Below are 24,501 nucleotides of genomic sequence, written 5' to 3' on the forward strand. Positions count from 1 at the left end.
GGCTGGCCTGGGGGGAGGGCTGGGGGGCAGCTGTCCCTTCTCATCCCCACTCCAAGGGCGGGGAGTCCTGGGCCCTGCCCCCCTGCAGGCAGTGGCACAAGGGGGCTCTTGGGTCCCGGGGACCTGGCGCGGCACAGACTGGGCAGCACAGGGGCCAGCAGCAGCCCAGCCTGGGGGGAGGGGCCCGGAGCCAGACCTGCCCCCTCCCCTCCAAGCCAGCGAGACTCGCACCCCCAGCAAGCAGCCCCGCCCGGTTCCTCAGAGCAAAGGGCGTCTCCTGCTCACCCCCCCCCCAGGGCCACACCCGGCACTCCCGTCCCCAGCAGGGCAGTGCCCGGGGAAACTGAGGCACGCCCGCCTTCCTCCAGGACAGCAGGAATCACACGCCTCCCCCCTTCGACACATCCCCACCGCCCTGGCCGGGGAGGGCGCTGTCCCCCCGGGGTCTCGCTGGGCTCAAAGCATCTGGGGGCCAGCGGGGTGAGCCCGGCCCTGTGTCCCCAGGCATGGCCGGGGCGGGGGGCCCGGACTGGGCCGAAGGCCAGAGGGGGAGCTGAGACTCGAACCCGCGAGTCCCGCCCCGCGGCAGCGCGAGGAGAGGACCCGGGGCGACGCTACACTAGGGCGGGGGCCCCCCCGCATCAGTTCTCTCGTTCCCCCCGCCCCGACCCCATTCACCCTTCTCTCAGCCTTGCCCCCCTGCTCCCCTCCAATCGGCGGCGGCGGGGGGCGGAGCTCGCCCCCCCCCCCGGGCTGCAGCCGGCCCAGCCCGGCCCGGCCCGGCCCCTCACTCCCGGCGCGCCCAGCTGAGCGGCCGCCCGAGCCCCGCTGCCCCGCAGCTCCGCAGCCATGGCCGAGGGCGGAGAAGGGGAGGATGATGTGCAGTTCCTGCGGACCGTGAGTGAGGCGGGGGCAGTGGGGAGGGCGAGCTGGGGATGGGGGGGGAAGGTGGAGGTGGAGGGGGAGCAGTGGGGAGGGGGGAGGGTGAAGGGGGAGCAGTGGGGCAGGGACTAGGGTGAAGGGGGAGCAGTGGGGAGGGGGAGGAGTGAAGGGGGAGCAGTGGGGAGGGTGAAGGGGGAGCAGTGGGGCAGGGACTAGGGTGAGGGGGAGCAGTGGGGAGGGGGAGGAGTGAAGGGGGAGCAGTGGGGTGGGGGGAGGGTGAAGGGGGAGCAGTGGGGCAGGGACTAGGGTGAAGGGGAGCAGGGGGGAGGTGGGAGGGTGAAGGAGGAGCAGTGGGGAGGGGGAGCAGTGGGGCAGGGACTAGGGTGAAGGGGGAGCAGTGGGGAGGGGGAGGAGTGAAGGGGGAGCAGTGGGGAGGGGGAGGGTGAAGGGGGAGCAGTGGGGAGGGTGAAGGGGAGCAGTAGGGAGGGGGGAGGGTGAAGGGGGAGCAGTGGCGATGGGCAGTGGGGTGGCGGTGGGGAACAGGACAGCCGTGGGGGAGGAAAGGAGACTGGCTAGAGGAGATGGGGGGCAGGGCAGGACCTTGCGGGCGGAGGGGGGGCTGACACTGGGCAGGGGGTGCCTGGGGGGAGGGGCTGGGGGAGCTTAGGGCGCAGATGCGGGGTGGGGGAGGGGACCTACGGGGGAGTTGCTGTGATAACCCCGGGTTCTAACCTGCCCCCCTCCCCCCACGACTGGTGCCGCCCCTCGGAGCAATCAGCCGACCGCGGTGACTTCGGTGCCAGGCGAGCGGGGGCGCGGGGCCCCCCCAGGCCGGGGTCACCTCGGCCCCAGCTCCTCTCGCTCCCGGCCTGGGCAGCCAGAGAGCAGGCGGCTGCCAACAGGTGTCACTGGCAGCTGGTTCCCGCCCATCACCCGCTTGGCCCCCCCGCCCAGCGGCCTTCCAGCCCCTGGGCCCCCTCCAGGCAGAGCCATGGGGCAGACACGGGCCCTTGCGCTGGGACTGGGCAGCGCCTGGCGTGAGGGGCCCTCTGGGTGCGACTGTCAAACGCCCAGTGATCCCCGTCCGCTCACTTCTCCGCGTGTTGGGCTCTTCTGTTAGTGCAAGAAAGGGGGTGTCAGGCAGGGGTGAGTGTGCGAGGCAGGGTGAGTGTGCGAGGCAGGGTGAGTGTGCGAGGGCCCAGAGCCGCCCGGGTTGACACTGACTCCGGCTCCCCAGCGCTCGGGTTTCGGAGCTTTATTTAACCGGCTGACAGCTGGCTCCCTTCCACACCGGAGGGATGCCTGGAATCCGGGGGGGGGGGGGGGCAGGGTTCTGTCAGGGAGCCCTGGTGTGCGTTGGGGCCTGTCTGGAGGTGGGAGCAGTTCAGCTCCTGGGCTGTGGGCCCGCCCCCCATTGCGCCATGGGGCAGGGACAGGGGTTGCTCAGGGGAGGGAACGGTCACAATTAAGAACGCACCTAAAATGAAATGACCCATGTGAGGGCGGAGCTTGGGAGGGGGTGTGGCTGAGGGAGGGGTGGGGCTGGCGGGGGTGGGGCTGGCCGGAGGGAGCCAGGCGGCCTGGGGTCAGGGCAGGGGGCTGTGGAGGGAGGGGGAGAGGCGTGAGGCTCACCCATGCTGGGGGGGGGAATTACCAGTGCACCCTCCAGTTTTCCTGTTTTCTACATGGGTTCTCTTGAAATGCAGTGGGGTGGGGGAGGGACACTGAGGGGTGTGGGACTGGGATGCAGTGTGAGAAGGCTTGCAGTGTGGGACTGGGGCTAGGATGCAGTGAAGGGAGTGGAGCTGCTGTGCAGTGTGAGAAGGCTTGCAGTGTGGGACTGGGGCTAGGATGCAGTGAAGGGAGTGGAGCTGCTGTGCAGTGTGAGAAGGCTTGCAGTGTGGGACTAGGGCTAGGATGCAGTGAAGGGAGTGGAGCTGCTGTGCAGTGAGGTGGGGGAGGGGATGCAGTGACAGGATTGGGCCTGGGATGCATGGAAGTAGTATAGCTGGGATGCAGTGTCGTGAAGGAGGGGATGCAGTGCAGGGAGTGAGGCTGAGATGCAGTGCAGTGGGGAGGGGGTGCTATGTGGTGTGGGGGGGATGCAGTGCAGGGAGTGAGGCTGAGATGCAGTGCGGTGGGGAGGGGGTGTTATGTGGTGGGGGGGATGCAGTGCAGGGAGTGAGGCTGAGATGCAGTGCAGTGGGGAGGGGGTGCTATGTGGTGTGGGGGGGATGCAGTGCAGGGAGTGAGGCTGAGATGCAGTGCGGTGGGGAGGGGGTGCTATGTGGTGTGGGGGGGATGCAGCGCAGGGAGTGAGGCTGAGATGCAGTGCAGTGGGGAGGGGGTGCTATGTGGTGTGGGGGGGATGCAGTGCAGGGAGTGAGGCTGAGATGCAGTGCAGTGGGGAGGGGGTGCTATGTGGTGTGGGGGGGATGCAGTGCAGGGAGTGAGGCTGAGATGCAGTGCAGTGGGGAGGGGGTGCTATGTGGTGTGGGGGGGATGCAGTGCAGGGAGTGAGGCTGAGATGCAGTGCAGTGGGGAGGGGGTGCTATGTGGTGTGGGGGGGATGCAGTGCAGGGAGTGAGGCTGAGATGCAGTGCAGTGGGGAGGGGGTGCTATGTGGTGTGGGGGGGATGCAGTGCAGGGAGTGAGGCTGAGATGCAGTGCAGTGGGGAGGGGGTGCTATGTGGTGTGGGGGGGATGCAGTGCAGGGAGTGAGGCTGAGATGCAGTGCGGTGGGGAGGGGGTGCTATGTGGTGTGGGGGGGATGCAGTGCAGGGAGTGAGGCTGAGATGCAGTGCAGTGGGGAGGGGGTGCTATGTGGTGTGGGGGGGATGCAGTGCAGGGAGTGAGGCTGAGATGCAGTGCAGTGGGGAGGGGGTGCTATGTGGTGTGGGGGGGATGCAGTGCAGGGAGTGAGGCTGAGATGCAGTGCGGTGGGGAGGGGATGCTGTGACGGCGCGTTGGGTCCCCGACCCTGCACCCCCGGAGCAGCCAGGGCAGGTGCCGCCGGCCGGTCCAACGGGGGGGTCACTGCTCCTCCGGGTCCAGCCCAGCACAGACGGGAGGTGGCCACAGGAGTCGGGGCCAGGCAGCCTCAGCCCCCTGGGACGGGTCCCTGGGCCCCTGGACCCCAGCCCCCCCCAGCCTGTCCCCTTCATGGTTCCCCAGCCGACACTGCCTGGCTCCCAGCCCCTGCCCCCAGCCAGGTGTCTCCCCTGGGAAGAGCCTTGGTGTCTGGGCCCAGGCGCGTGTGGGGGCGTCCGTGGGAGTCTCAGCGCAGGGGCCCGGGCGACAGAGCAGACCCCCCCCCCCCGGCACAGATGCAGTGAAGGAAACGGGCCGGGATGCGGGGTGGGGGGGGTGCAGCGTGGGGCAGGATCCCGAGTGGCCCCTGCTCCGTGTGCCCTCGGGGGGGGGGCGACGTCGTGGCTGACTGAGGCTCGGCCGAGCAGCGTGGAGACGGAAGGGCCCCCGCTGCCCCTCCCCCCATGGCACAAGCAGCCCCCGTCCCTGCCGTGCCCTAAATTCGCTCAGCGCCCGGGGCGGGGCGGCCGGGACAGCAGGAATCTGCTGCTGCCTGGATTTTCCTCCCAGTTTGTGCATGAAACCAAATATCCCGCCGGCTGCCGCTGCCACCCGGCCGGAGGGCAGCCTGCAGGGGAGCGGGGGCTAGTGGTTAGAGTGGGGGCTGGGAGCCAGGACTCCTGGGTTCTCTCCCCAGCCCGGGAGGGGAGTGGGGGCTAGTGGTTAGAGTGGGGGCTGGGAGCCAGGACTCCTGGGTTCTCTCCCCAGCCCGGGAGGGGAGCGGGGGCTAGTGGTTAGAGCGGGGGCTGGGAGCCAGGACTCCTGGGTTCTCTCCCCAGCCCGGGAGGGGAGCGGGGGCTAGTGGTTAGAGCGGGGGCTGGGAGCCAGGACTCCTGGGTTCCCTCCCCAGCCCGGGAGGGGAGTGGGGGCTAGTGGTTAGAGTGGGGGCTGGGAGCCAGGACTCCTGGGTTCTCTCCCCAGCCCGGGAGGGGAGTGGGGGCTAGTGGTTAGAGCGGGGGCTGGGAGCCAGGACTCCTGGGTTCCCTCCCCAGCCCAGGAGGGGAGCGGGGGCTAGTGGTTAGAGCGGGGGCTGGGAGCCAGGACTCCTGGGTTCTCTCCCCAGCCCGGGAGGGGAGCGGGGGCTAGTGGTTAGAGCGGGGGCTGGGAGCCAGGACTCCTGGGTTCTCTCCCCAGCCCGGGAGGGGAGCGGGTGCGGTGGGAGCCAGGACTGTATGTGGGGGGGTGTCCATGGAAGACTCCCCCCCCCCAGCCTCTCCCCCCCCCCCCCAGGCTGCGCCAGCAGCAAAGTGCATCTCTGGATTTGCAGGCATGTGTCTGACAGGTGCAGGCTCCAAAAATAAGCCCCTGTCCTGGGATGGGGGGGAGGGGAGGCCCCGTTTCCCCCCCCCCCACAGCCCTGCCTGTGGAAAGGGGCCTGGTGGCCCCCTCCTTGGGGCGTGGCCCCTCCCCCTCCCAGGGGGCCGGCCAGGCTAACGAGGGGTGGGGCTGGGTAATTGCTTGGCTCTGCTGCTAATAGCGGCTCCTCTCCGGGGAGGGCAGCAGCCTATTTTGAGCGGCCTGCGTCTCCGCCGTGGGGTGGGGGAGGGTCTTTTCCAGGCGTTTTCGGGCAGCTCCCTGGCCCGTTCCCTTGGTCCTGCCAGCCTGGAGCCAGGCTCTGCCCTGGCTCCCGCATCGCGGCGGGGGCCACCCGCCTGCCGAGGGGCCTCAGTTTCCCCAGCTGTAAAATGGGGATGATCGGCCTTGCCCTGGCTGCCGGAGCTGCACAGATCTGGGGGGGGAGGTGTCGCGGCTCACAGGGGTGCCCACGCTCGGCCCCTCGGCTCCCTGGCCGGGCCCCCCTCTGCCGTGCCGCAGCCCCTTCCCGGGGGCCACTCCCGTGCGGCGACCCTCTGCGGGGGCCCTCTGACCTGGGGGGGCCGCCCCCCCGCCTCTCAGGGCCTCCAGCTGCCTGCCTCTGCCGTGAGCCCCTCGAGGGTCCCCTGCCTCTGGCCCCCAGGGCCCCCTCCCAGCGGGACTAGCGCCCCCCTGCTCCCCAGCCCAGAGCGAGCCCCAGCCAGCGCCCACAGGAGGGCTGTGGAGCTTTGAACAGCAACGGATCCCTCAGGCCAGTCGCCTGGACCCCTCAGTCCACACGTCAGCCTCCCCTGCAGCCGGCTGAGTCCTGCCTGCCCTGCCCTGCCCCCCAAAACAGCCCCTGGCTCCCAGCAGAGCCCCCAGCACCCCAGCAACAGCCCCTCCCCCGCCAGTGTCTCTCCCCAGGTAACCAGGTCGCCTGGCCCCTCTTCTCCCCCCCCAATGTTCCCCCTGGCTGGGACCCGCTGGGCCGGACGGGGTCCCCCCCCGTCTGCGTCTGGCCGGAGCCGGCCGTGTCCTCTGAGCAGGCCGGGGGCACCAGGCTCCAGTCCTGGGCTGGAACTGCCCCCTTGCACCCGGGCACGGGGCCCCCAACGTCCCCCTTCCGCACAGGGGCAGGGCTGGGGCTGCAGACGACCCCCCAGTTCATTTGGGAGCAGGCTGGCCAGCAGGGCTCCGGCCCGGCTCACACCCCAGCCCTACCCCACTGCGGCCCTGCATGTCCAGCCTGTTGGGAGCCCGGCTCTAGGAGCTCAGACCCCCCCCCCCGGACAAGGGCTGCGGGGGGGGGGCGGGGGGGGGACTAGAGACTAGTCTGCAACCCCATAAGAATTCACGAGGATACTCGACAGTTCAGTGAACCAACCGCTAAGACCCCTAGTCTGGGGGGCGCCGCCCAACGGGCCTGATCTCGGGGGGGTCTGGGGGGCGCCGGCCGACGGGCCCTGATCTCGGGGGGGGCCTGGGGGCGCCGGCCAACGGGCCCTGATCTCAGGGGGGTCTGGGGGGCGCCGCCCGACGGGCCCTGATCTCGGGGGGGGCCTGGGGGCGCCGGCCAACGGGCCCTGATCTCAGGGGGGTCTGGGGGGCGCCGCCCGACGGGCCCCGATCTCAGGGTGTCTGGGGGCGCTGGCTGACAGGCCCTGATCTCGGGGGGTCTGGGGGCGCCGGCCCGACGGGCCCCGATCTCGGGGGGTCTGGGGGCGCCCGGCCCGACGGGCCCCGATCTCGGGGGGGTCTGGGGGGCGCCGCCCGACGGGCCCTGATATCGGGGGGTCTGGGGGCGCCGGCCCGACGGGCCCCGATCTCGGGGGGTCTGGGGGCGCCGGCTGACAGGCCCTGATCTCGGGGGGTCTGGGGGCGCCGGCCCGATGGGCCCCGATCTCGGGGGGTCTGGGGGCGCCCGGCCCGACGGGCCCCGATCTCGGGGGGGTCTGGGGGGCGCCGCCCGACGGGCCCTGATATCGGGGGGTCTGGGGGCGCCGGCCCGACGGGCCCCGATCTCGGGGGGTCTGGGGGCGCCGGCCCGACGGGCCCCGATCTCGGGGGGTCTGGGGGCGCTGGCTGACAGGCCCTGATCTCGGGTGGGTCTGGGGGGCGCTGGCCGATGGGCCTGATTTCGACCAGGGCTCCAGGTGGTGCTGTAATGACACCCCAAGACCCCAGAGGCCCGGGGACAGCGCTGCTGGGGGGTCTGTAGGTGACGGAGTCCTGGGGCCGTCGCGGGGGGCTGGGCAGGCAGGAACGAGGGGCTTTACTCCTCCCCCTAGGCTGGGCGGGGCCGGCAGGGTTGGGGTGCAGCGTGTGCTGAGCGGGCGAATTCCCCGGCCCTGTAACCGGAGCTGGCCACGCAGGGCGGGGGGGCCGAGGGGGCCAGGCTGAGCTCTGGGGGCGGAGCGCCGTCCACCTGGCCGTCGTGAGAGCCCCCGGGCGCTGGCGGGGCCCTGAGCTCTGCCCCCAGTGCCGAGGGTGGGGGGCTGCCCCCCGGCCCTCCACGTGCCGTGTCGTCGGCTGCTCTGCCCGCAGGGGCTGTGTCCCTTCCCCTCCTGTCCCGAATCTCCGGCACCTGCCCCCCCCCCCCCGCAGCGGCTGGATCCCTCTCCGCGCCCCGCCTCAGAAGTGGCCGCGTGGGGGGCTGGCTGCCGGCCCGGTGCACTGGGGCCAGGGGGACGGGAGCCCTGGAAGGGGGGTCTGCACAGGCTGGGGGGGCGTTAGTGGTGCCCCTGCCCTGGGGATGAGCGCGGGGTCGGCGTGGGGGGCCCCCGTGGGCACTCAGTCCTGAGCCTGCCTTGGCGAAGGGGGGGGCAGCCGTGCTGGGGGGCTGGGACCGGGGCAAGCGAACGGCTCCGGGCCGGGGGCTCCGTGGGGCTGGTGCTGGGGGCACCGGGCAGAACCCAGGATCCCTGAGCCCTTCCGCTCCGCAGGAGGACGAGGTCGCCCTGCAGTGCTCCGCCACCATCCTCAAGGAGCAGCTCAAGCTGTGTCTGGCGGCCGAAGGCTTCGGCAACCGCCTCTGCTTCCTGGAGTCCACCTCCAACGCCCAGGTGAGCCCCCCGCCGGCCGGCGAATCCCCCTCGGGCCGCTGCAGTGCGGGGGCCATGCCACACGCCTCGCCGGCCGCCCTCTCATCTCCTCCCCTCCCCCCACAGAATGTGCCCCCAGACCTGGCCATCTGCTGCTTTGTGCTGGAGCAGTCCCTCTCCGTCCGCGCCCTGCAGGAGATGCTGGCCAACACCGTGGAGGTGGGCAGCGAGGTGAGCGCAGGGGGAGGGGCGTGCTGGGGAGGGGCTGTGGGGGGGTGTGCCGGGGAGGGGCGTGCCAGGGGAGGGGCTGTGGGGGGGTGTGCCGGGGAGGGGTGTGCCAGGGGAGGAGCTGTGGGGGGGTGTGCCGGGGAGGGGTGTGCCAGGGGAGGGGCTGTGGGGGGGTGTGCCGGGGAGGGGCGTGCCAGGGGAGGGGCTGTGGGGGGGTGTGCCGGGGAGGGGTGTGCCAGGGGAGGGGCTGTGGGGGGTGTGCTGGGGAGGGGCCGTGGGGGTGTGCCGGGGAGGGGCGTGCCAGGGGAGGGGCGTGCTGGGGAGGGGCTGTGGGGGGGCGTGCCAGGGGAGGGGCGTGCCAGGGGAGGGGCTGTGGGGGGGTGTGCCAGGGGAGGGGCGTGCCAGGGGAGGGGCTGTGGGGGGTGTGCTGGGGAGGGGCCGTGGGGGGCGTGCCAGGGGAGGGGCGTGCCAGAGGAGGGGCTGTGGGGAGGGCCGTGCCAGGGGAGGGGCCGTGGGGGGGTGCCGGGGAGGGGCGTGCCAGGGGAGGGGCTGTGGGGAGGGCCGTGCCAGGGGAGGGGCTGTGGGGGGGTGTGCCGGGGAGGGGCTGTGGGGGGGTGCCGGGGAGGGGCTGTGGGGGGGTGTGCTGGGGAGGGCCGTGCCCGTGGTGTGTGCCAGGGTAGGGCTGAGCCGGGGGAGGGGCTGTGGGGGGGGTGCCAGGGGAGGGGCTGTGGGGGGGGTGTGCCGGGGAGGGCCGTGCCAGGGGTGTGTGCCAGGGTAGGGCCAAGCCGGGAGAGGGGCTATACGGGGGGGGGCGGTCATGCTGGGGGAGGGGCCAAGCTGGGGGAGGAAGGGGCCCTGTCCTGTCCCATGGCTCTGTTCGTGGGCCCTGGGCTCGCTGGGCTTCCAGCGGATGCTGGGGGGCGGCGGCGGGTGGTCTGGGGGGCGGGGGAGGGAGCTGTGAGGTGAGTCTCGGGGGTCGGGTAGAACGAGCCGGAGCCCATATAGCCCGGTGTCCCGTCACCAGCTGCTCTTGCAGGAGGGCTCAGCCCCCTGCCCCCTGGGCTGGCCCCTCCAGATCCCCCAGGAACAGGCCCAGCTCCTCCGGAGCCCCTCTCGGCCCTCGGGCTGGGCTGCAGCGCAGGAGCGTCTTGTGGCAGGGAGTTCCCCAGGTTGACGGGGAGTTGGGAGGAAAAGGCCTGGCCCAGGAAGCACGTTGGGCTGCGCCGCCCTGTGCCCGGGGCCGCCCTGGGCCTTTGCTCTGGAGAGGCTTGCGGGGGGCTGCAGTGCCCTGGATGGGGGCCCTGCCCCCCGGCAGGCGATTGGTTCATCTCTTCTCTTCTCCCTTTCTCTCTCCTGGGCTTCTCCACCCCTCTGCCGACGCTCTAGGGTGTCGACTTGGACAAGTGGGTACGTGCCAGTCTCGCTGCAGTGACCCCCACTCCCCTCTCCTGCGGCATCGCTGGGGTTCCCACCTGCTCCCCCAGCAGCGCCCCCTTGGAGCTGGAGGTCACAAGGGACCCCGCTGCCTTGCCGGAGCCCCCCAAGGGCCGTTCCCACTGGGGGGGGGTTGCCTGAGGGCCTCGGCTGAGAGGGGGTGGCCAGGAGTCCTGTCTCCATCCTTCTGGAGACACTAATGCCCGGCGCCGGGCCCCTGCATAAACGCCCCCATCCCCACCCCAGAGCTGGCTGCATCCCAGCGCTGGACGAGGGGTCCCTATATACACAGTCCCTGTGCCCCACCCCAGAGCTGGCTGCATCCCAGCGCCGGACGAGGGGTCCCTATATACACAGTCCCTGTGCCCCACCCCAGAGCTGGCTGCATCCCAGCGCCGGACGAGGGGTCCCTATATACACAGTCCCTGTGCCCCACCCCAGAGCTGGCTGCATCCCAGCACCGGACGGGGGGTCCCTATATACACAGTCCCTGTGCCCCACCCCAGAGCTGGCTGCATCCCAGCACCGGACGAGGGGTCCCTATATACACAGTCCCTGTGCCCCACCCCAGAGCTGGCTGCATCCCAGCGCCGGACGAGGGGTCCCTATATACACAGTCCCTGTGCCCCACCCCAGAGCTGGCTGCATCCCAGCACCGGACGGGGGGTCCCTATATACACAGTCCCTGTGCCCCACCCCAGAGCTGGCTGCATCCCAGCGCTGGACGAGGGGTCCCTATATACACAGTCCCTGTGCCCCACCCCAGAGCTGGCTGCATCCCAGCGCCGGACGAGGGGTCCCTATATACACAGTCCCTGTGCCCCACCCCAGAGCTGGCTGCATCCCAGCGCCGGACGAGGGGTCCCTATATACACAGTCCCTGTGCCCCACCCCAGAGCTGGCTGCATCCCAGCACCGGACGGGGGGTCCCTATATACACAGTCCCTGTGCCCCACCCCAGAGCTGGCTGCATCCCAGCACCGGACGAGGGGTCCCTATATACACAGTCCCTGTGCCCCACCCCAGAGCTGGCTGCATCCCAGCGCCGGACGAGGGGTCCCTATATACACAGTCCCTGTGCCCCACCCCAGAGCTGGCTGCATCCCAGCACCGGACGGGGGGTCCCTATATACACAGTCCCTGTGCCCCACCCCAGAGCTGGCTGCATCCCAGCACCGGACGAGGGGTCCCTATATACACAGTCCCTGTGCCCCACCCCAGAGCTGGCTGCATCCCAGCACCGGACGAGGGGTCCCTATATACACAGTCCCTGTGCCCCACCCCAGAGCTGGCTGCATCCCAGCGCCGGACGGGGGGTCCCTATATACACAGTCCCTGTGCCCCACCCCAGAGCTGGCTGCATCCCAGCGCCGGACGGGGGGTCCCTATATACACAGTCCCTGTGCCCCACCCCAGAGCTGGCTGCATCCCAGCGCTGGACGAGGGGTCCCTATATACACAGTCCCTGTGCCCCACCCCAGAGCTGGCTGCATCCCAGCGCCGGACGGGGGGTCCCTATATACACAGTCCCTGTGCCCCACCCCAGAGCTGGCTGCATCCCAGCGCCGGACGGGGGGTCCCTATATACACAGTCCCTGTGCCCCACCCCAGAGCTGGCTGCATCCCAGCGCCGGACGGGGGGTCCCTATATACACAGTCCCTGTGCCCCACCCCAGAGCTGGCTGCATCCCAGCACCGGACGGGGGGTCCCTATATACACAGTCCCTGTGCCCCACCCCAGAGCTGGCTGCATCCCAGCACCGGACGGGGGGTCCCTATATACACAGTCCCTGTGCCCCACCCCAGAGCTGGCTGCATCCCAGCACCGGACGGGGGTCCCTATATACACAGTCCCTGTGCCCCACCCCAGAGCTGGCTGCATCCCAGCGCCGGACGAGGGGTCCCTATATACACAGTCCCTGTGCCCCACCCCAGAGCTGGCTGCATCCCAGCGCCGGACGAGGGGTCCCTATATACACAGTCCCTGTGCCCCACCCCAGAGCTGGCTGCATCCCAGCGCCGGACGAGGGGTCCCTATATACACAGTCCCTGTGCCCCACCCCAGAGCTGGCTGCATCCCAGCACTGGACAAGGGGTCCCTATACACAGTCCCTGTGCCCCACCTCAGAGCTGGCTGCATTCCAGCGCTGGACAAGGGGTCCCTATACACAGTCCCTGTGCCCCACCTCAGAACTGGCTGCATCCCAGCGCTGGACAAGGGGTCCCTATACACAGTCCCTGTGCCCCACCTCAGAACTGGCTGCATCCCAGTGCCGGGTGAGGGGTCCCTGTTACAGCCCCCACGCTCCACCCCAGAGCTGGGTGCATTCAAAGGCCAGGCGAGGTGTTCCTGTATACACAGCCCCTGTGCCCCACCCCAGAGCTGGCTGCATCGGGCGAGGGGGCCCTCGCCCACCATGGAGCTCAGTGGCCAGGTTTGGGCCTTGGGATTCCTGGGTGGAGTTGGGGGGGGACAAAGGAGCCTCTGTGATCCCCCTTTTACCCGACTCAGACAAGGTGGAAACCCCAGCGCATCCCTCACGAATCCCCTTCCTTCCTTGCAGCCCCACCCCCAACTCCCTCCGATCCCTCACTCCACCTCCCCATTCCTCTTCTGCACCAGCCCCCTCTTCCCAGCTGTGCTACTGATCCTCCTCCACCATCCCTCCCTTCAGCGCATGATTCCTAAACGCCCCGGTGTGGGGCCCGGGCAGGGCTGGGGTGGGCTGGGGCAGTGCGGCTTGTCTGCCCCATAGTCAGCATGTGGGGGCGGAGGTATCTGAACCAGGGTCTGTGGGAGCCTCTCTTCCACGCTAGCCCTGGCTTGAGATGGTGGGAGGGGGCAGGGCTCGTGTTAGTGTTACCATGACCATATACCACAATAGGGACCAGCAGCTTACCAGAGTACCTGTGAAATAAGGAGCATGCCAGGGCCATGTGCCACTGATCATGTTACAGCCATACGGCCCAGGCAGTATTGACTGCATTAGATGGCCTGCGTGACGTGCCAATATACAGCCATACGGCCCAGGCGATATTGACTGCATTAGATGGCCTGCGTGACGTGCCAATATACAGCCATACGGCCCAGGCGATATTGACTGCATTAGATGGCCTGCGTGACGTGCCAATATACAGCCATACGGCCCAGGCGGTAGTGACTGCATTAGCTGGCCTGCATGACGTGCCAATATACAGCCATACGGCCCAGGCGGTAGTGACTGCATTAGATGGCCTGCGTGACATGCCAATATACAGCCATACGGCCCAGGCGGTAGTGACTGCATTAGCTGGCCTGCGTGACATGCCAATATACAGCCATACGGCCCAGGCGGTAGTGACTGCATTAGCTGGCCTGCGTGAAGTGCCAATATACAGCCCTACGGCCCAGGCGGTAGTGACTGCATTAGCTGGCCTGCATGACGTGCCCATATACAGCCATACGGCCCAGGCGATATTGACTGCATTAGATGGCCTGCGTGACGTGCCAATATACAGCCATACGGCCCAGGCGGTAGTGACTGCATTAGATGGCCTGCGTGACGTGCCCATATACAGCCATACGGCCCAGGCGGTATTGACTGCATTAGATGGCCTGCGTGACGTGCCAATATACAGCCATACGGCCCAGGCGGTAGTGACTGCATTAGCTGGCCTGCGTGACGTGCCAATATACAGCCATACGGCCCAGGCGGTAGTGACTGCATTAGATGGCCTGCGTGAAGTGCCCATATACAGCCATACGGCCCAGGCGGTAGTGACTGCATTAGATGGCCTGCGTGACGTGCCAATATACAGCCATACGGCCCAGGCGGTAGTGACTGCATTAGATGGCCTGCGTGACGTGCCCATATACAGCCATACGGCCCAGGCGGTATTGACTGCATTAGATGGCCTGCGTGACGTGCCAATATACAGCCATACGGCCCAGGCGGTATTGACTGCATTAGATGGCCTGCGTGAAGTGCCCATATACAGCCATACGGCCCAGGCGGTAGTGACTGCATTAGCTGGCCTGCGTGACGTGCCAATATACAGCCATACGGCCCAGGCGGTAGTGACTGCATTAGATGGCCTGCGTGAAGTGCCCATATACAGCCATACGGCCCAGGCGGTAGTGACTGCATTAGATGGCCTGCGTGAAGTGCCAATATACAGCCATACGGCCCAGGCGGTAGTGACTGCATTAGATGGCCTGCGTGAAGTGCCCATATACAGCCATACGGCCCAGGCGGTAGTGACTGCATTAGCTGGCCTGCGTGACGTGCCCATATACAGCCATACGGCCCAGGCGGTAGTGACTGCATTAGATGGCCTGCGTGACGTGCCAATATACAGCCATACGGCCCAGGCGATATTGACTGCATTAGATGGCCTGCGTGAAGTGCCCATATACAGCCATACGGCCCAGGCGGTAGTGACTGCATTAGATGGCCTGCGTGAAGTGCCCATATACAGCCATACGGCCCAGGCGGTAGTGACTGCATTAGCTGGCCTGCGTGACGTGCCCATATACAGCCATACGGCCCAGGCGGTAGTGACTGCATTAGATGGCCTGCGTGAAGTGCCCATATACAGCCATACGGCCCAGGCGGTAGTGACTGCATTAGCTGGCCTGCGTGACGTGCCAATATACAGCCATACGGCCCAGGCGATATTGACTGCATTAGATGGCCTGCGTGACGTGCCCATATAGAGCCATACGGCCCAGGCGGTAGTGACTGCATTAGATGGCCTGCGTGAAGTGCCCATATAGAGCCATACGGCCCAGGCGGTAGTGACTGCATTAGATGGCCTGCGTGAAGTGCCCATATAGAGCCATACGGCCCAGGCGGTAGTGACTGCATTAGCTGGCCTGCATGAAGTGCCCATATACAGCCATACGGCCCAGGCGGTAGTGACTGCATTAGCTGGCCTGCAGGACAGCAATATGGCCCATGCTATAGCATGGGCATCAGGGGCAGCAGTCCTTGTATATGGCCACGTGCCTGCGTAATAAGCATGTGATAGCGCCTGTGATCGTACCCGGTCCCTGGCGCCATGCGACAAGGCCCGTGTGACGGGGCCCACGCCCTGGGGCCATGCGCTATAACAAGAGGCCTGCCCACAACGAGCCGATTTCTCGAGTGCCGTGCGCCGCGGGGCGCTGACCATGGACACGCGGGTAGCCGGCCCCGGGGCCGACTCACCAGCGCTTGCTAGCCAGGCCCGGCAGGAGCCGCGTGCGGGCCGGGGGCTCAGGGCAGAGGGCATCTCGCTTGGCGTCCGGCATCTCCCGCCCGATGAGCTGCCCCTGGCCTGCCGTGCGCTGGCCTCCAGGGCCTTTCCACCTGGGGGGCAGCGCCCCCGGGCCTGCGGCGAGAGAAGGACTGGATGCCACAGGGGTCGGCCGGGCTCGGGCTCCGGGCTCCGTCTGGGCGGGTGCCACGCGGCTCCGGGACGGTGGAACCCAGGGCCCCCAGGCCGGGCAGCGGTGAGTCGGTCGTAGGGGGCTGAGTTTGCCAGGTCTCGGTGCCGCTCCAGGAAGCTTGGCCTGCAGCTCCCCCGGCTGCAAGTCTCCCCCGGCCTCGGCCCGCCCTGACAGCGACCTCCTCTTGTCTGCTTGCCCCAGTCTTCGCAGGGCGGCGGGCACCGGACCCTGCTCTACGGCCATGCCATCCTGCTGCGCCACTCCCACAGCGGCATGGTGAGTGAGGCGGGGCGGGCGGGAGGCCAGGGTGAGGGGCACAGGCCTGAAGGCAATCTACAGTGGAGGGGGAGGCTGGGGGGGTCCCCTGGGTATCTCTCGTGGCATCGCTGCTTTCCCTGGGCAGCACTGCAGGCACTGCTCCCTCCTGCAGCCCCCCCCCCCCCCCCCCGGCGCAGGCGCAGGCCACGGTGGCGCGGGGCTGTTTGCTGGGGCTGCGGCTCTGTGCCGGAGAAGCCCCGGAGGCGCCGTGTTGACACAGCCCCCAGGCCCTTCCCTCCAGTGTCCCTGGCAGAGTCCGGCTGCCCTTTGCCCTCCGGGTCCTGCGCCAGGAAACCCCCACAGCCTGTGTCCCCACGGGGCCGGGCCGCCCCGGAGCAGCCAGGAGCGAATGGCAGACACGGGCCGGCAGCCGGATTAACCAGCTGCTGCCCAGCCCTGGGACGCCCGGCCAAGGCCAGGGACAGTCGGGGGCCGGGCTGAGTCTCCTGGCTCCGGACAGCCCCTGCGGCACCTTCTGGGGTTCGCTGGCTCCGCCCTGGGCCCCCCAGGCGTCCTCCCCCAGCTGCCGCCTGCAGACTCCGCACTGCAAACGGGGGGGGGGGGGGGTATTCAACAGCCGAGCCCCCATGGTCCCTTCTTTGCCCCCCATCCTCTGCCCCAGCCTGTGCGCCCCCTGCTCGGGTCACCGGGTCTGGCTGCCCTCAGCCCGCTGGCCAGAACCGGCTGCTGCCAAGCTGGGCCAGGCCCCCCCGGCATCCAGGCCTGGGTCCCTATCCAGGTGAGGTCATGCCTGGACTCCTCCCACCCACTCATTACACATGCGGGGAAACTGAGGCACGTGCCGTATTCCTGCGAACCTGCAAGAAAATCCTCCGCTCCGACACCCCCTATCACAGCTGGGGATGGAACCCAGGAGCTCTGCCCCCCATCTCAGCCCCCTCCCTGCCAGCTCCGCGCCCTAGTAACCCTCCCGCCTCCTGCCCGGACAGTACCTGAGCTGCCTGACCACCTCCCGCTCTCTGACGGACAAACTGGCCTTCGACGTGGGCCTGCAGGAGGACGCCTCAGGTACTAGAATGTGGAGGTGGTTGTTTGGGGGTGTTACGGTAGCCCCAGGAGCCCAGCCTCCGGGCAGGACCCACTGTGCTAGGCTCTGTACTTGTGTCTGGCTATTAGGTGTCTTACGGTAGCCCCAGAAGCCCAGCCTCCGGGCAGGACCCACTGCGCTAGGCTCTGTACTTGTGTCTGGCTATTAGGTGTCTTACGGTAGCCCCAGGAGCCCAGCCTCCGGGCAGGATCCACCATGCTAGGCTCTGTACTTGTGTCTGGCTATTAGGTGTCTTACGGTAGCCCCAGGAGCCCAGCCTCCGGGCAGGACCCACTGCGCTAGGCTCTGTGCATGTGTCTGGCTATTAGGTGTGTTACGGTAGTGCCCAAGAGCCAGCCACAGTCCCCATCGCGCCGGGCCCTTCTCATGGCTCTTAGCGCAGTGTATTACGGTAGCACCTGGGAGCTCCACCCATGGGTTGGGATTCTCTTGTGCATGGTGCTGCATGGACACTGCTGCCGGGGAAACTGAGGCACATGGGACTGGGCTCAAAGTAAAGAGCCGGAGGAGGAGAGGGGCTGCCCGTGCGCCCCCGTGGGGTGAGCCCTGGGGCGGCCCCGGTACAGTGAGTCCCACACTGGGTGCAGCCCAGTTCGCACCCCGGCAGCTGGGGCTCCAGGGCACGGTGTCCCCGTGCTCCCAGGGGTGCGGCGGGCGAGGGGCCCTGCGCCGGCTGCCGCTGCACCCAGCCCTGTCTGTGCCCAGGGGAAGCCTGCTGGTGGACCATCCACCCCGCCTCCAAGCAGCGGTCGGAGGGCGAGAAGGTTCGAGTGGGGGACGACCTCATCCTAGTCAGCGTCTCCTCGGAGCGCTACCTGGTGAGTGGGGCTGTGCCCACGAGGGTGGGGGCGTGCCTGGGACTGTGCCTTTGCACGCGTGCAAGCCCCAGTGTAGGTGTGGATGTCCGTGGCTGCATGCCTGTGCAAGCCGGTGTGAGGTCACACGCGTGTGAGGTCGCGTGTGCGTGTGAGTGTGAAGTCGCACGCGAGTGAGTGTGAGGTCGCGTGTGCGTGTGAATGTGAGGTCGCACGCGTGTGAGTGTGAGGTTGCGTGTGCATGTGAATGTGAGGTCGCACGCGTGTGTGTGTGAGGTCGCACGCGTGTGAGTGTGAGGTCGCGTGTGCGTGTGAGTGTGAAGTCGCACGTGTGAGTGTGAGGTCGCGTGTGCGTGTGAGTGTGAGGTCGCACGTGTGAGTGAACGCGCACGTGTCTGCTGGCCCTGAGGCAAACAGCCTGACTGTCTGGGCAGCGGCTCCCTCCCATAGCCCAGGCGGTTCTGGGCCCGGACTCCTGGGTTCGCACGGGTGCAGGTGTTGCAAAGTGTCCCCCGGCCCCTCGGCTGACCCCCCGTCTCGCTCTCCCACCAGCACCTCTCCACGGCCAGCGGGGACCTGCAGGCTGACGCCTCCTTCATGCAGACTCTCTGGAACATGAACCCCATCTGCTCAGGCTGCGAGGAAGGTCAGCGCCCCCCCCCCCGCCACTCCCGGGATCCCCCCATCACCAGCCCTGGGCAGAGGCCCCTGCCTGCCCCCTGCCAGGCGAGAGGGGAGGGGGGGCCCCTGGCTCTGGGGGGCCGTGGGTCGGGGGGGGCAGGGCCGGGAACCAGGATTCCTGGGCTCCCGGTGTCACTGCCCCCCCCACTGACACTGCGGGTGTCTCCTTGGCCAGGGTCCGTGACGGGCGGCCACGTGATGCGTCTGTTCCACGGGCACATGGACGAGTGCCTCACCATCCCCTCCAGCGAGCAGGGCGAGGAGGAGCGCAGGTGCGGCCCCGGCGATGCGACGCCCACCCGGGGGCTCGAACCCGCTGCCAGCGCCGCATGTGGCCTGACGGGGGGGGGGGGTCATGTGACTGAGGGAGGGGCAGTGCTGGACAGGGGGCCGGACGCTGGGGTTCTCCTGGCTCTGCACAGCGCCCGGCCCGGGGGGGGGGGGCTGATCTCGGTCTGGGGGGGTCTGTGCGGCGCCCGGCCCGGGGGGGGCCTGATCTCGGTCTGGGGGGGGTCTGTGCGGCGCCCCGCCCGGGGGGGGCCTGATCTCGGTCTGGGGGGGGGTCTGTGCAGCGCCCGGCCCGGTGGGACCCCGGTCTCGGTCTGGGGGGGGTCTGTGCGGCGCCCGGCCCGGTGGGACCCCGATCTCGGTCTGGGGGGGGGTCTGGGCAGCGCCCGGCCCGGGGGGGGCCCGATCTCGGTCTGGGGGGGTCTGGGCAGCACCCGGCCCGGTGGGACCCCGATCTTGGTCTGGGGGGGGTCTGGGCAGCACCCGGCCCGGTGGGACCCCGATCTTGGTCTGGGGGGGGGGTCTGGGCAGCACCCGGCCCGGGGGGGGCCCGATCTCGGTCTGGGGGGGTCTGGGCAGCACCCGGCCCGGTGGGACCCCGATCTTGGTCTGGGGGGGGGTCTGGGCAGCGCCAGGCCCGGTGGGACCCTGATCTCGGTTTGGGGGGGGGAGTCTGTGCAGCATCCGGCCTGGGGGGGCCGATCTCGGTCTGGGGGGGGTCTGGGCAGCGCCCGGCCCGGTGGGACCCCGATCTTGGTCTGGGGGGGGGTCTGGGCAGCGCCAGGCCCGGTGGGACCCTGATCTCGGTTTGGGGGGGGGAGTCTGTGCAGCATCCGGCCTGGGGGGGCCGATCTCGGTCTGGGGGGGGTCTGGGCAGCACCTGGCCCGGTCGGACCCCGATCTTGGTCTGGGGTGGGGGTCTGGGCAGCGCCCGGCCCGGTGGGACCCCGATCTTGGTCTGGGGGGGGGGTCTGGGCAGCGCCCGGCCCGGTGGGACCCCGATCTTGGTCTGGGGGGGGTCTGGGCAGCGCCCGGCCCGGTGGGACCCCGATCTTGGTCTGGGGGGGGTCTGGGCAGCACCTGGCCCGGTCGGACCCCGATCTTGGTCTGGGGTGGGGGTCTGGGCAGCGCCCGGCCCGGTGGGACCCCGATCTTGGTCTGGGGGGGGGTCTGTGCAGCGCCCGGCCCGGTGGGACCCCGATCTTGGTCTGGGGGGGGTCTGGGCAGCGCCCGGCCCGGTGGGACCCCGATCTCGGTCTGGGGGGGGTCTGGGCAGCACCTGGCCCGGTCGGACCCCGATCTTGGTCTGGGGTGGGGGTCTGGGCAGCGCCCGGCCCGGTGGGACCCCGATCTTGGTCTGGGGGGGGGTCTGGGCAGCGCCCGGCCCGGTGGGACCCCGATCTTGGTCTGGGGGGGGGTCTGGGCAGCGCCAGGCCTGGTGGGACCCTGATCTCGGTTTGGGGGGGGGAGTCTGTGCAGCATCCGGCCTGGGGGGGCCGATCTCGGTCTGGGGGGGGTCTGGGCAGCACCTGGCCCGGTTGGACCCCGATCTTGGTCTGGGGTGGGGGTCTGGGCAGCGCCCGGCCCGGTGGGACCCCGATCTTGGTCTGGGGGGGGGGTCTGGGCAGCGCCCGGCCCGGTGGGACCCCGATCTTGGTCTGGGGGGGGGGTCTGGGCAGCGCCCGGCCCGGTGGGACCCCGATCTTGGTCTGGGGGGGGTCTGGGCAGCGCCCGGCCCGGTGGGACCCCGATCTCGGTTTGGGGGGGGTCTGTGCAGCGTCCGGCCTGGGGGGGGCCCTGGTGCCTGTTCTGGGCTGGGCTCCGCAGACGGGGGGGGGCTGCCCGGCCTCCCCCCAGTGCCCCCCTCTCGCGTTGGCAGGTTGGTGAACTACGAGGGCGGGGCCGTGTGCACCCACGCACGCTCGCTCTGGAGGCTGGAGCCGCTGCGCATCAGGTGAGTCGCGGCGCCGCCCTGCCCTGCCAGGAAAGGGGCGTCTGCCTGGGACGCTGGTGTCGCTGGGGCAGGTGTGGGGCGGGGGCTGTATGGCCGGGGCACCGTACGGACCAGGGGAGGCTGGGGGCCCCACAGAGCCCCACGTGGTCACATCCAGACCGTATGGACTGCAGGGACCAGAGCGGGGGGAACTGTACGGCCGGGGGGGCGTGTACGGCCCATGGGGGGGACTGTAGGGACCAGAGTGTACGGACTGGGCGGCACCGTATGGCCGGGGGGGGCTCTACGGACGGGGGGGCTGTACGGACGGGGGGGGCTCTACGGCCGGGGGGGGCTGTACGGACTGGGGGGCTGTACGGCCGGGGGGGCTCTACGGCCGGGGGGGCTGTACGGACTGGGGGGGCTGTACGGCCGGGGGGTGGGCGCTGTACGGACCGGGGGGGGCTCTACGGCCGGGGGGGCTGTACGGCCGGGGGGTGGGCGCTGTACGGACCGGGGGGGGCTCTACGGCCGGGGGGGCTGTACGGACGGGCGATTCCATGGCCGGGGGCGGGTCTCTCACAGCTGGAGCGGGAGCTACATGCGCTGGGGGCAGCTGTTCCGGGTGCGGCACGTCACCACCGGGCGCTACCTGGCGCTGGCCGAGGACCGGGGGCTGCTCGTGGTGGACGCTGAGAAAGCCGACACCAAGGCCACGGCCTTCTGCTTCCGCGCCTCCAAGGTGAGAGCCGTGAGCGGGACGGCCCCCCCCCCCCCGCCGCCCTCTCCTGGGCTTGGCCCCGCCCCATCAGCCCTCCCCCGCCCTCGGCCCCGCCCCATCAGCCCTCCCCCGCCCTCGGCCCCGCCCCCATCAGCCCTCTCCCGCCCTCGGCCCCGCCCCATCAGCCCTCTCCCGCCCTCGGCCCTGCCCCCATCAGCCCTCCCTCGCCCTCGGCCCCGCCCCCATCAGCCCTCTCCCGCCCTCGGCCCCGCCCCATCAGCCCTCTCCCGCCCTTGGCCCCGCCCCCTGCATTCCCCACCCTGCAAACCCACCCCCCTGCCCTCGGCCCCGCCCCCATCAGCCCTCTCCCGCCCTCGGCCCCGCCCCCTGCATTCCCCACCCTGCAAACCCACTCCCCTGCCCTCAGCCCCACCCCATCAGCCCTCCCTCGCCCTCAGCCCCGCCCCCATCAGCCCTCCCTCGCCCTCGGCCCCGCCCCCATCAGCCCTCCCTCACCCTCGGCCCCGCCCCATCAGCCCTCTCTCACCCTCGTCCCCGCCCCCTGCATTCCCCACCCTGCAAACCCACCCCCCTGCCCTCGGCCCCGCCCCCATCAGCCCCCCTTGCTCACAGCCCGGCGCCCCCCGCAGGAGAAGCTGGAGGGTGGCGCCCAAGCGGGACGTGGAGGGGATGGGTGTCTCCGAGATCAAGTACGGCGAGTCCATGTGCTTCGTGCAGCACGCGGCCAGCGGCCTGTGGCTGACGTACGCCGCTGCCGACGCCAAGGCCCTGCGCCTCGGCCTGCTCAAGAGGAGGGTGAGCGGGGGGGAGGGTCCCGGGGGGGCCCAGAGGAAGGCGGAGACGGGGGGATTTCTGGGGGGGCGTGACGCCGCCGAGGGGGTTCCCCCCAGTCCTGCACCCCCCTGGCGCCCGTCGTAGGACGGAGGTTTTATTGCTCCTCCGGGTGCCAGCGCAGCGCGGCCGTGATGGGCTTGCAGGAGCCAGGGCCAGGGGCCTCAGGCCCCCTGAGATGGGGGTGACTGGGCCCCTACAACCCAGCTCCCAGCTTAGCCTCTTCTCCCCTGCCCCCCAGCCAGGTGCTGGTCTCCGCCTTCCCCCCTTTGTCAGGAGGCTGCGCCCGGGTGTCTGGGTTAATCCACATTTGGGGGAGTCAGTGGGAACCTCCCCCCCAGCGCAGGGGCCCCGGGTCACAGAGCGTCAGCCCCCCCTGCGCCACGGGCTCCCAGAGGAAGGGGGAGGTGGGGGGGGTCCCAGCTCCCCACTCACACCCCGGCTCCGCCCCCTAGGCCATCCTGCACCAGGAGGGGCACATGGACGATGCCCTGTCCCTGACGCGCAGCCAGCACGAGGAGTCCCAGGCCGCCCGCATCATCTACAGCACCAGCGGCCTCTATGGCCACTTCATCAGGTGGGGGGGGGGGGCAGACACAGCCTGGGGGGTACTGGCAGTTGATTGGAGTGGGGGGGGGATGGTCCAGGGGGCGATTTCCCCAGTGACCATGTTCCCCCGTTTGGCTGGGAGGGTGCAGGAACCCCTTCTCCACTGCCCCGATCAGGCCCCCCAACTCCCTCTGGCCCCCCTCAACCCTTCTTTTGCATCCTAGCCCCCTCCCACTCCAGCTCTGCTCCCCCCGTGTCCCGCACTGACTCCCCTTCAGTCTGCTCCCCCCTCTCCATGGTTCTGGCTCCCTCAAAGCTGCCCCACCTCCCTGCTGGTGGCAGCGGTGGGATGGCCCCGAGCAGAGTGCAGGAGCTGGGCTGACTCCCTTCCTCCGCGGCGCTGGCAGGGGCCTGGACAGCCTGAGCGGGAAGGACAGGGCGGGCGCAGGGGCGGTGCTGCCTATCGACGGCATGATCCTGAGCCTGCAGGACCTGATCGCCTACTTCCAGCACCCGGAGGAGGAGCTGCGGCACGAGGAGAAGCAGACCCGGCTGCGCTCGCTCAAGAGCCGCCAGAACCTCTTCCAGGAGGAGGTCAGTTGTGGGGGAAGCAGTCAGTGTTGCCCCACATCTCTAGGGCCGTGCTAGGGGGCGCTGCCCCCAGGCTGTCAGGGCTGCCCCCAGTGCGGCACTAGGGGGCGCTGTGCAGCAGGAAGCAGCATTCAGCCTTGGGAGAAGGATCCTTGTGGGAACAGCTGCTCTGCCCCACCCCAGAGGTGGCTGCATCTCTGTGGCCAGCCAGCCTATGCCATGCTGGGGGGGCAGCGGGGGCTGTGGGGGGGTGCCCGGGGTGTGATCACTGTGCTGCGCTGCCTGCAGGGCATGATCACGCTGGTGCTGAGCTGCATCGACCGCCTGAACCGCTACAGCACGGCGGCCCACTTCGCCGAGTTCGCGGGAGAGGAGGCCGCCGAGTCCTGGAAGGAGATTGTCAACCTGCTCTATGAGCTGCTGGGTGCGTGGGGGGTGGCGAGTGGGGCCGGGGGGCGGAGTGTGGGGCGAGGGGTGGTGCCGTGGAGGGATGGGGGGGTGGTGTGTGGGGTCAGTGGGGTGGTGTGTGGGACCAGGGCCCGAGGACTGGAGTGTGGGGCTGGTGCAAGGGACCGGGGCCCAGGGGGACAGTGTGTGGGGCTGGGGGGGGCGTGTGGGGGCTGCTGGAGCGCCCCTGCTGAGCCGTGGTGCCCCCCCGCTGACAGCCCCTCTCGCCTGCAGCCGCGCTGATCCGGGGCAACCGCTCCAACTGCGCCCTCTTCTCCAGCAACCTGGACTGGCTGGTCAGCAAGCTGGACCGGCTGGAGGCCTCCTCCGGTGAGCGGGGGGGGGGGCACCGAGCCGTGCCCGTGGCGCCAGGCCACGCGAGTCACGCACACGGGTGGGTACAGGGGGCGACGGCGCGTTGGGTCCCCGACCCTGCACCCCCGCAGCAGCCAGGGCAGGCGCCGCCGGCCGGTCCAACGGGGGGGTCACTGCTCCTCCGGGTCCAGCCCAGCACAGACGGGAGGTGGCCACAGGAGTCGGGGCCAGGCAGCCTCAGCCCCCTGGGACGGGTCCCTGGGCCCCTGGACCCCAGCCCCCCCAGTCTGTCCCCTTCGTGCTTCCAGCCCGACTGCCCCTCCCCCAACACCCTCCCTTCCGTTAACCGGTAGGACCGGTTGGGTCACTGTCATGGGGGCCCTCAAGGCCCCGCCCCCATTCCAGCCCCCCAGCCCTGCTCACAGGCAGAGGCCAGCAGGGGTCAGCCAGAGCCCAAGCACAGCGCCCAGCAAGGTACTGACACCGCATCACACATGGGTACACACGTGCGCCTCGCACAACTGCACCCAGCTGAGCGTGC

The 24,501-nt window shown here is 69.7% G+C and overlaps 1 protein-coding gene across 1 annotated transcript in view; it reads left to right on the forward strand.

The window, feature by feature from the left end:
* Window positions 1–764: 764 nt before the first annotated feature.
* RYR1 (ryanodine receptor 1) overlaps window positions 765–24,501 on the forward strand; it is a gene marked incomplete at its 3' end in the record, with an annotated part of 133,229 nt that continues 109,492 nt past the window's right edge. The window contains 16 exon segments of the mRNA XM_075914612.1: window positions 765–897; window positions 8,211–8,330; window positions 8,436–8,540; window positions 9,924–9,944; window positions 15,583–15,657; window positions 16,650–16,728; window positions 17,474–17,586; window positions 18,136–18,229; window positions 18,440–18,536; window positions 20,432–20,506; window positions 21,071–21,248; window positions 21,840–22,022; window positions 22,514–22,635; window positions 23,015–23,201; window positions 23,487–23,622; window positions 23,880–23,975. Of these exon segments, the coding sequence (XP_075770727.1) occupies window positions 850–897; window positions 8,211–8,330; window positions 8,436–8,540; window positions 9,924–9,944; window positions 15,583–15,657; window positions 16,650–16,728; window positions 17,474–17,586; window positions 18,136–18,229; window positions 18,440–18,536; window positions 20,432–20,506; window positions 21,071–21,248; window positions 21,840–22,022; window positions 22,514–22,635; window positions 23,015–23,201; window positions 23,487–23,622; window positions 23,880–23,975 (1,729 nt within the window).

The sequence above is a fragment of the Pelodiscus sinensis genome, unplaced genomic scaffold, assembly GCF_049634645.1.
Source record: "Pelodiscus sinensis isolate JC-2024 unplaced genomic scaffold, ASM4963464v1 ctg182, whole genome shotgun sequence".
NCBI classification, from domain to species: domain Eukaryota; kingdom Metazoa; phylum Chordata; order Testudines; family Trionychidae; genus Pelodiscus; species Pelodiscus sinensis.